General features: G+C 39.7%; 1 protein-coding gene and 1 pseudogene across 2 annotated transcripts in view; one reads left to right on the top strand and one right to left on the bottom strand.

The window, feature by feature from the left end:
- Nucleotides 1-4,797, top strand: part of LOC113428218 (uncharacterized) — a 48,692-nt gene extending 43,895 nt beyond the window's left edge. Inside the window, 2 exon segments of the mRNA XM_087953561.1 lie at nt 1,612-4,064; nt 4,066-4,797. Coding sequence (XP_087809687.1) covers nt 1,612-4,064; nt 4,066-4,287 — 2,675 coding nt within the window. The 3' untranslated portion in view covers nt 4,288-4,797.
- LOC113427945 (DLA class II histocompatibility antigen, DR-1 beta chain-like) overlaps nt 1-11,607 on the bottom strand; it is a 318,237-nt pseudogene that overhangs the window by 227,407 nt on the left and 79,223 nt on the right. The gene's annotated exons all lie outside the window — the stretch shown is intronic.

Consider the following 11,607-nt stretch of genomic DNA (forward strand, 5'->3'; position numbering starts at 1 on the left):
TTCCATATCTTATCTGTATTTTTCCATTTCTATTTGAACTTCTCTATGGAGGCTGAAAAAAACAAGGTGTGCTTTTATGTGTCCTCTGGAGGTCGTGTGAGATGAATGTGTTGTCATTTGTCCACTGGAACCTCCCCAAATTGTGTGAGAACAGAACTTTCAGGCTCAGCTCATGGAAGAGCATTCTCCCAATTCAATTCAAGAACAAAGGCCTCATGCAGTGTGACTCAGAGCATCCTAGGGTACAGGTAATCCTCAAGTTACCACAGTTCATTTAGCGACCGTTCCAAGTTACAACCAGCCTTCCCCCAAGTACTTGAGACCCAGTCCCCTCTTTATTTTCAAAGACTTTTGCCCTGGATCTTATGAAGTCCTCAGTTCTTAAAAGAACACAGGCCTAAAGTACTGTAGTGCGAGATCACACAAGATTAGTAGCCTGTGATCTTGCACTACTGGTCTTGTGTGATCTCCTACTAAAGTACTTTAGGCCTCTGTTCTATGGAAACTGACGCCTGCACCAGATCCAGCCAAAGAGCCCTTGCAAGCTGATGGGACCTTGGGGCAGCAAAATAGCCATTCTTGAAGCATGCCAACCTTTCCAGTCTCAGTTTGAAGAGTGTTTACAAGGCAATGGGAGTCTTCAGGAAGGGATTTACCTCTAAAATCTCATCCCTGGGATCAGGGAACAGACCGAATGGGGGTCCTGCCCGCCAGATGGACACCAAGGAGCAGCTGCTGCAAGGTACACCGGAGAAGAAGGAGCTTGTTTTAAAATTGTTTCTCACAGGTCTCTGCTAAAATTAACCCACCCCAATAAATCTTAAGTTTTCTCCTAATCCCTTCTTGGATGTTTCCCCTGATTATTCCTTAACTCAAAACATACTCTGAGTAAGATTTGCGTTTCTATAGATAATTGCAAGGAAAGAGATTTTTTTTAGATATTTTCAAAGCGTTCTTGACTCATGAACATAGAAATCATCATGTCTATATAACACTACTGTAGGCATGCAAACATACAACCTAATGGAATTTCGGAGAAATTCAGAAGGAAATTCACTTGACTTTCTACACTTTGATATTTTTCTCTAACCTTGTCCTCATTTTCATCTCCCTTTTTCTTTGAAGGTAATAATGGGCAGGAGAATCAAGATTCCTGGGAACTGTTCCAAGTGATCAGTGCTAAAGAAAGAATGGAGAAGTTTGGAATTCAAATGGAATTAGAAAGCCATGAGAGAAACCAGTCAAAGAATTGGAATAAGGAAAGCTCATCTTCCAGTGAAGCTCCAATGCAAGACTTTCTTGCACAACAAGAGAAAATAAGGAAAAAATATACTGGAAAAAGTGTGCAGCTAATCAAAGCTGAAGTACAAGTAAATGAACAATATTTAACCCAAAACAAAGGAGAAAGTGCTATAGGAAGACACAATGGAGAGAATTACAATGGGACTTTAATTCTTTCTCTTGGAAATAACTTCCTTACATCTCAAAAAGTGATTGACACAAAAGAGAAGCTTTATAGATGTTTGGAATGTGGAAAATGTTTTAGAACAAGCAGGCAACTTACTATCCATAAAACGATCCACATAGGGGAGAAACCATATGAATGCATAGAGTGTGGAAAGATGTTTGCTCATGACAATGGACTTAGAACCCACAAAAAGATCCACACAGGAGAGAAACCCTATAAATGCATGGACTGTGGAAAGGCCTTTGCTCATAGCAATACACTTACTATCCATAAAACGATCCACACAGGGGTGAAACCATATAAATGCATGGAATGTGGAAAGATGTTTGCTCATGACAATGGACTTAGAACCCACAAAAAGATCCACACAGGAGAGAAACCCTATAAATGCATGGACTGTGGAAAGGCCTTTGCTCATAGCAATACACTTACTATCCATGAAAGAATCCACACAGGGGAGAAACCATATAAATGCATGGATTGTGGAATGACATTTGTTCAAAGAAGTCATCTTATTTTACATAAGATGAGCCATACAGGGGAGAAGCCGTATAAATGCATGGAGTGTGGAAAGACCTTTGCTTATAGACGTATACTTATTTCCCATAAGATGGTCCACACAGGAGAGAAGCCGTTCAAATGCATGGAGTGTGGAAAGATCTTTGCTCAAAGAGGCAATCTTATTTCCCATAAGATGATCCACACAGGAGAGAAGCCATTTAAATGCATGGAGTGTGGAAAGACGTTTGCTCGGAGCAGTGGCCTTAGAAGGCACAAAAAGATCCACACAGGAGAGAAACCATTTAAATGCATGGAGTGTGGAAAGACTTTTGCTCAAAGGGGTAATCTTATTTCCCATAAGATGATCCATACAGGGGAGAAGCCTTATAAATGCATGGAATGTGGAAAGGCCTTTGCTCAAAGATGTAATCTTATTTCCCATAAGATGATCCACACAGGAGAGAAACCATGTAAATGCATAGAGTGTGGAAAGACCTTTGCTCAAAAACATAATCTTATTTCCCATATGATGATCCACATAGGGGAGAAACCATTTAAATTCATGGAGTATGGAAACACCTTTGCTCAAGACTGTGATCTTAAAAGGGACAAAAAGATCCACACAGGAGAGAAGCCATATAAATGCATGGAGTGTGGAAAGACCTTTGCTCATGACTGTGTTCTTAAAAGGCACGAAAAGATCCACACAGGAGAGAAACCATTTAAATGCATGGAGTGTGGAAAGGCTTTTGCTCAAAGGGGTAATCTTACTTCCCATAAGATGATCCATACAGGGGAGAAACCATTTAAATGCATGGAATGTGGAAAGGCCTTTGCTCAAAGATGTAATCTTATTTCCCATAAGATGATCCACACAGGAGAGAAACCATTTAAATGTATGGAGTGTGGAAAGACCTTTGCTCACGACAGTCATCTTAAAAGGCACAAAAAGATCCACACAGGAGAGAAACCATTTAAATGCATGGAGTGTGGAAAGACTTTTGCTCAAAGGGGTAATCTTATTTCCCATAAGATGATCCATACAGGGGAGAAACCATTTAAATGCATGGAATGTGGAAAGGCCTTTGCTCAAAGACGCAATCTTATTTCCCATAAGATGATCCACACAGGAGATAATCCATTTAAATGTATGGAGTGTGGAAAGACCTTTGCTCAGGACAGTCATCTTAAAAGGCACGAAAAGATCCACACAGGAGAGAAACCATTTAAATGCATGGAGTGTGGAAAGACCTTTGCTCAGGACAGTGATCTTAAACGGCACAAAAAGATCCACTCAGGAGAGAAACCATTTAAATGCATGGAGTGTGGAAAGACCTTTGCTTATAGAAGTGTACTTACTTCCCATAAGGTGATCCACACAGGAGAGAAACCATATAAATGCATGGAGTGTGGAAAGACCTTTGCTCGAAGAGGTTATCTTATTTCCCATAAGATCATCCACACAGGAGAGAAGCCGTATAAATGCATGGAGTGTGGAAAGACCTTTGCTCGAAGAGGTCATCTTATTTCCCATAAGATGATCCACTCGGAAGAGAAACCATGTAAATGCATGGAGTGTGGAAAGACCTTTGCTCAAAAACATAACCTTATTTCCCATAAGATGATCCACACAGGGGAGAAGCCGTTTAAATGCATGGAGTGTGGAAAGATGTTTACTCGTGGCAGTGATCTTAAAAGGCACCAAAAGATCCACACAGGAGAGAAACCATGTAAATGCATAGAGTGTGGAAAGACCTTTGCTCAAAAACGTAATCTTATTTCCCATATGAAGATCCACATAGGGGAGAAACCATTTAAATTCATGGAGTATGGAAAGACCTTTGCTCAAGACTGTGATCTTAAAAGGGACAAAAAGATCCACACAGGAGAGAAGCCATTTAAATGCATGGAGTGTGGAAAGACCTTTGCTCAGGGCAGTCACCTTAAAAGGCACAATAAGATCCACTCAGGAGAGAAACCATATAAATGCATGGAGTGTGGAAAGACCTTTGCTCAGGACAGTGATCTTAAAAGGCACAGAATGATCCACACAGGAGAAAAACCATATGAATGCATGGAGTGTGGAAAGACCTTTGCTCGGAGCAGTAGCCTTAGAAGCCACAAAAAGATACACTCTTATTTCCCGTAAAAGAAGCCACACAGGGGAGGAGCCATTTAAATGCATGGAGTGTGGAAAGAGTTTTGCTCAGAATGGTCATCTTACTTCCCATAAAAGGATTCACGCTCGGAAGAAACTATACAGCAATAGCCACTCCTGGGTCCTTTTTTTAGCAACCTCAAAAGGAGGAAAAACTTAATCAACCATGAGCTGTTAAGGATTGAACTCTTGGCTGTGGGCAATTAGCCTGTAGTACTGCATTCTAACCACTGACCCACCATGTTTCCATACATTTGTATGTGTGTGCATATTGTGCCTTTCTGATCCAAATGAGACAATGTTGAATCTAAAATGAAAAAAACAAAAACAAAAAAGATATTTAGACTTTGGAGAAAGTGCAAAGAAGAGCAGCTAAGAGGATTAAAGGCCTGAAGACTGAAACATATGGTTGCAGGATTTGTGGGAGGCTAGTCTGCAGAAAAGGATTAGGAGAGTGACCTGATAGAAGTATTCCAGTACTTGAGAGGCTGCCACAAAGAGGAGGGGGTCAATTTATTTTCCAAAGCACCAGAGGGAAGGACAAGAAACAATGCATGTAAAATAATCAAGGAGAGAAGCAACTTTGAATTAACGAAAATTTTCCTTACAGTGAAGTTGATTAACCAGTGGAACAGCTTTCCTTGAGACACTGCGGTTGCTTCATCACTGGACATTTTTTTTAAACAAATTTTATTAATTTTAAAGACAAACAAACCATCATTAACCATTAAATACATAAACCTCTTTCCATATTTTATTTAATTCACTTTAAGTTATTATTTTTGTATCTTTTGTCCATTCTTTCCAAATTATCCATTTGTCTAATTCCCTATAGTAAAAAAAAAAAAGAGGATTTCTCCTGAAATCACTAATCAGAGTATGATGCCTTTCTATCATCCCCCTAAATTAACATTTAAAATAACACCTAATACCCAATCTGATTCTGCTTAGTACATTCTATCTACTAACTTTTAAAAAGAAAAATAATAAATCCAAAATGATTAAATACATAATTAAATAATAAATCTAAATATTGAATCTTGTAACATTCCAATTATCTTTTTCAAAAACAAATGCTACAATAATAAATTTATAATAACATCAACACCATAGTCAATTAAACTCTTTAATTAAACTCAATATTCTAAGCATTCCCTTTAATATTTTCTTAAATTTTAAAATCTATCATTACTAAACAGTTCAATATTTTAATCTCTTATTAATATAACATTCTAGTTTTCTATTTCTAATACAAATGCTACAGTACCATCTTATGTACCTTGCAGAGTCTCTTTTAAAGAAATTATACATTACCCTTTGTCCCTAAAAAAAATTCCTTTTTTCCCATCTTTTTTCAAACCTTTGTGGCTTTTCCCCCCTTTTCCCTTCCTTTCTTATCCCACCTGGCCTTCTTAACCCCCCCCTCTCCTAACCTCTGCCTTGTTAGCTTCCCTTCTCTGTTGTATTCCTTTTTTCTTTTGCTTTCTAACATTGTATTGATTTTGCATCTTATTTTTCTCTTTCTTAGGTGTTTTTTTGAGTCTTAAGTCCTTCATTTTCCTTCCTCTCTTTCTCCTTTCTTTCTTAATTAAGTTTTGGGATTCATTAAAGATGGCATCTTCTTCTTCTTCCTTCTTCCTTCTTCTTCTTCTTCTTCTTCTTCTTCTTCTTCTTCTTCTTCTTCTTCTTCTTCTTCTTCTTCTTCTTCTTCTTCTTCTTCTTCTTCTTCTTCTTCTTCTTCTTCTTCTTCTTCTTCTTCTTCCTCCTCCTCCTCCTCCTCCTTCTTCTTCTTCTGCTACCTCCATCTGTTGTTGTGTTTGTTGATAAATAGCAAGCGCCATTTCTAAAAAGAGAAAGGCTTCTTTCACAGCGTCCTTGCCTTCTTTTTTATTTTTCCATATTCTTTTCTCAGATCATCAACAGATAAAGCCATTATAAATCTTTTCTTTTCTTTTTTTTCTTTTCTTCTTAAAACAACCAAGATGTTTCAAAAGTTAGAACAGTCCCCAAAGTCATCAATCAGTCCAAGCCAAAACAAAGTTCTCACTTTCTCTTCCTGGGGTAATATCAATTAAAAGAAAAGAAAAGCCCAATCTGTATTTTAAAGCCTTATTGCAATAAATTTCAGTCTCCAAATCCTTAAGGCATCTCCTCCAACAAGATCTTAATATATATTTTTTTGTCCTCTCCCTTCCCACTTATCACAAAAAGCCAAATTTTTACCTTCTATAAAAAGACAGGTTTCTCAATATCCATTTGTTGATTCCATAGGAAAGGAGAGTAAAACTTTCCTTTTCAGCACCTCAAATTTGCCGCTTATAATTCTCTTCTGGAAATAAAGTATCATTCAAAAAGCCATAGTTTTCAGGATGTTAAATGTATCTTAAAGTCCTGGGTCAGCCAAGAAAAACTTTCTCTTCAAAAACTTTCTCTTCTTCCTCCTGCACAATCTTACCCAGCTGCCGGCTTCTTTGTGGCCGCCATTACAGACCACTGCTCCACCGTCTTGAGAGAAGGGGGTTTTGCCGGCCGTGGAGGGGGTCTGCAACACCCCCAAACCCCTCTCCGGATCCCCCCTATCTTCGGCTGCCCCTGCAGGGCAGCCTTAGCCTCCAAACCCATCCGGATCGGAGGCACCAAAACGGCTAGCGCCGCAGGGATCGCGCAGTATTGCGAATCCCTGCCGCTACCGAAGCCGACAAACCAGAAGTTTCCCCCTCACTGGACATTTTTAAGAAGAGACTGGATAGTCACTTGTCTGAAAGAGATCCTATAGGAATATCAATAGATCCTGAAATGGTATAGGATCTCCTGCTTGAGCCAAAAGTGCGGATAGGGGCGCCAGTCGCCAAAGCCTTGTACCGGGCTTAGGACTTCAGGCACCAGGGCTCCCTCAATTCCTGGTTGGAAGAAGGAGAAAGTTTTGTCTCTGGGGGACCTTTAAAAAGAAAAGAAAAATATTCTTCCGATTCACTAGTGGATCCAGAAGTGAATTAAAATATCTCTCTGGCAACTCCCATCAAATTTGAACCCCCAAATGTTATCAGTACATTTTTGTCTAAAATTCGGTAAGTTTGGGGTTGGGTTGGGCCATAAAAATGATTCATGCCATCTGGGGAACTTCCGGTTTGTCGGCTTCGCGGCGGCAGGGATTTGCGAAGCTGCGCGATCCCTGCCGCGCTAGCCGTTTTTGGGGCTCCGACCCACACGGAGTGCGGAGCTAGGCTGCCCTGCAGGGGCAGCTGAAGGTAGGGGGATCCGGAGAAGGGACTGGGGTGTTGCAGACCCCTCCCTGGCCGGCAGAACCCCTTTTCCCAGGACGGTGCAGCGGCGGTCCGTAATGGCCGCCACAAAGAAGCTGGCAGCCGGGTAAGAATGCGCAGGAGGAAGTGGAGAAAGTGATTGAGAGGAGAAAGTTTTTCTTGGCTCCTAGGACTCTAAGACATATTTAATAAAATTCCTGAAAAGTATGACTTTCTGAATAATACCTGCCAGAAGAGGAAAAAAGCGGCTGCTTGAAGGTGCTGAAAGGATAGCTTTCCCTCTTTTCCTACGGAATAAATAACTGGATATTAAGAAACCTATTTTTTAGGTGGAAATTGGTTTTAAGCGATGAGTGGGAAGAGAGAGGATTAAAAGAAAATATTTGTATGCTAAGATTTTGTTGGAGCAGATGCCTTAAGGATTTGAAGACTAGAATATATTGTAATAAGATTTTAAACAGATTTGGACTTTCTTTCTCTTTGATTGATATTACCCCAGAAGGAGAAAGTGAGAACTCTGCCTTGGTTTGGACTGATTGATAACTTTGGGACTGTTTTATCTTTTTTATTTTCTTTTGAATATTCTGGTTGTTGTAAGAAGAAAGAAGGAGAAAAGAAAAGAAAAGATTTATAATGGCTCTTTCTGTTGAGGAACTAAGAAAAGAATATGAACAAGCAAAAAAAAATGGTAAAGATGGTGTGGAAGAAGCTTTCCTTTTCTTAGAAATGGCGCTTACTAATTATCAACAAAAATTACAACAGATGAAGACAGCAGAGGAACAAGAAAGAAAGGAAGGAGCCATCTTTAATGAATCTCAGAATTTGATCCAGAAAAAGGAAGAGAGAAAGAAAAGAAAAGAAGAGAAAAGAAAGAAAACTAAAGGACTTAAGGACTTAAGATCTAAAAAAACATTTAAGAAAGGGAAAAATAAAGTGCAAAACCAATATGATGATTGTAAACAAAGGGGAAAAGAAATACGACAGAGAAGGAAGCCGGTAAGGCAGAGGCTAGAAGAAGGGGGTAGAAAGGTTTGTTGGGAGAAGAAAGAAAGGGAAAAGGTGGAGAAAAGCTACAATGTTTTGAAATTAAATGGAAAAAAGGAATTTTTATGGATAATGGATAAAGTATAATTTTTTTTTTTTAAAAAAAGATTTTGCAAGGTACATAAGATGAGATGGTAGTATTGCAATGGTTTAAGAGTTGATAAGAGATTAAAATGTTAAAATGTTTAAAAATGATTGGCTTTAAAACTTAATAATAGGAGAGAGGTTTAGAATATTGTTTTAATTAAAGAGTTTAATAAAATTATGGTATTGATGTTATTATAAATTTTTTTATTATAGTATTTCTTTTTAATATTTGGATTTATTGTCTAATTATGCACTTAATTGTGTTGGATGTATTAGTTAGATAGAATGTACCAAGCAAAATCTGATTGGGTATTAGATATTATTTTAAAGATTAATTTGATTAACTTAGGGGAGATAGAAAGGCATCATACTCTGATTAATGATTTCAGGAGAAACTGATTTTCTTTTTTTTTCATAAGCGATGAGACAAAGGGATGATAAAAAATGGACAAAAGATACAAATATAATGATTTAAACTAAGATGATTAATTAAGGTAAAATTAAGAAGTGTGAAATATGTGGAGAAGTTAATATAGAAGGATTAGAATGGTAAATAAAATAAGTAATGATATGTAAGATGAGCATGAATATAATTGAAGTCCATGAAGAGAGAGACACCTGGGTCCAAGTTACTTTCAAAAGATTTTTTTTATGTTTTGTGTGTTGTGTGTATATGTGTTTTTGGGGGGAGAATTGGTAAAAACTTGTAGAAATATAGAATGAGAATAATGGTAACTAAGTCAGAAAGAATCAGATGAAATAATAATAATGATATTGAATAAGAGTAAAGAGAAGTAAAGAAAATTGAATAAGGGGTTTTGGTATATTATATGGAAATGGTTTAAAACAGAATCATAATTTATCTGACTTGTTAAATTTACAATGGAAAAAGGTTTAAACATGTAATGAATAATGATAATTTGTGTGTTTTAAAAATTAATAAAACTTGTTTTTAAAAAAAAAAGAAAAAAAAATGATTCATGCCATCTGATAGTCTGTTTCCCTACTAAAAGTAATCTATACGAGTTGAAGTTGCTTTCAATAAAATGCCAAATTGAACCTTTTCAATTTCCACTGATTTTAAAAATGCTCCATCCATTTTCTTGCTGAAATATTTTTCTCATCCAGAATGTGCATTTCTTGTTCAAACAAATAGTGAGGACTTTCACTTTGTAAAGCCAACTGCCTTTTTTAGCTAATCCCAGGTGGAAATGGGCTTATGAAAAACAACAACCACCTACACCTGAAATGTTGTCCTTTGAGTGGCAACCAGATTAGATCCCTGCTTTAAATTAGAAATAAATTGAATGTTCTTCAGCATTATAGAACTAAGTACTATTAACAATTAGGGGAGTGGAGACTAAAACATACAAAGGAAGTTACAGGAACTGGGCTTGACTAGTCTAGTAAAGAGAAGGACTAGGGGAGACAGGATAGCAGTCTTCCAATACTTGAGGGGCTGCCACAGAGGAGAAGGGGGTCAAGCTATTTTCTAAAGCGCCTGAAGGCCAGACAAGGAATAATGGATGGAAACTGAACAAGGAGAGATTCAACCTGGAAATAAGGAGAAACTTTCTGACAGAACAAACAATCAACAAACAGTCAATGGAACAGATGTTGCCCTCGGAAGTTGTGGGAGTGCCATCACTTGAGACCTTTAAGAAAAGAGATTGCCAGGGTCTGCTGCTTGGGCAGGGGGAAGGGTTGGACTAGATGACCTACAAGGTCCCTTCCAACTCTGATTATCTGTTAATCTTCTCTGCTCTCTTTCTACAACCTCAAGATCTTATTTATTTATTATACAAAACACAAAAATAGAAATAGGAAATTAAGGGAAAGAGAAAGAAAGACTGAGGTACAAGAGAGAAAAAAAAGGGGGGGGCAGATGCTGATTTCTTTTTAGCAGAGTGCAAGATTTTTAAAAAAGAAACCATTCCATCCTGACAATTCAATCTAATGGACAAAAGCAAAGTCATTTTGGGTCTTTTTCTTTTGAACCCTTTAAATGTGAAAATATCCCATTAAATGGCTGGAGAAGGAAAGCGCACAAAGGTCCCAAACAACCCGTTGTGGGTGAGTGGGGACGGGCTCCCGCCCGAGGGAATTTGCGCTCTGATTGGTTGCTGTGGGTGAAAGAGGGCGTTTCCCTTTTTCCCCGCCTTTTCTCTGGGCTGCTTGAGATTTACCTCAGGATTTTCCTGAGGAGTCTTTCAAGGAGGCGAATCGCCTTTCCCTGGTTTAGCGGAGGGTTTTCCGGGGCTTTCCTTCGGATTGGGGTGTGTGTGGCCCCCAACTTCTCACTGGCTGCGGGGCTGTGTCTTCCCCACTTATCATCCAGCGCGGCAGCTGTTCCCACAGCACAATCTTCACATTTAATGAACACGTTTGTGTTCGTGCGTGCGCGCGTGTGTCAGGAGGAAGATAAGTTTTTCTCTGACTTTTGAGCTGGGAGGGGCCAGAACGGGCTGAAACACCAATGGAATTTATCCCTGGTGCAGCGTCATCAATCTTCGGGCAGAGTCCTTTGTGAGTTCACCTGAAGGAGGAGTGGGAGAGGGGGATCCCTTCAGTCTTGGGGGGGCACAGCTCAAGAGGGGTTCATGCCAGCCCCAGAAGGGACCTTCCACTTTCTTTGGTCTCTTCAGGATTGTCATCTAGAGTTTCCTCTGTGGGCATGGAGGGGTGGACTAGATGTCCGTTCAGGTCCTCAAACTCTCCCCGTCAGGAAGTGAATCTCTCCTTGGCCAGTGGGGGCGCTTGTGGGGCAGCATCCATGGCTTTTGCTGGGCTCCCCTTGATGCTGCTGGTGGGGGCGCTGGGCCGGATCCCCGGAAGCGAAGGGGGAAAGGAGACCCCCGATTAGGAGGGGGCTGGGGGGGGAGGAGAGGTGCTGGGAAGGGCCGTCAGTGCTCCTGGGGGAAGAAAGGGGCTGAGACCCCCGTAATAGGGAAAGGGGTCGAAGCAAGAGAAGCTGGAGCCTGGGAAGCCTCCATCTCCGCGTGGTCTCCACTCCCTCCCTCCCCTCACTTCGCCCAGGGGGGACAAAGGGGTCGCCGTCTTCCCTTCCTGGTGACTGTGGAGGGAGG

The sequence above is a fragment of the Notechis scutatus genome, chromosome 2 (assembly GCF_049901735.1).
Source record: "Notechis scutatus isolate UNSWTSFEM ecotype Mainland chromosome 2, rNotScu1.2, whole genome shotgun sequence".
Taxonomy (NCBI): domain Eukaryota; kingdom Metazoa; phylum Chordata; class Lepidosauria; order Squamata; family Elapidae; genus Notechis; species Notechis scutatus.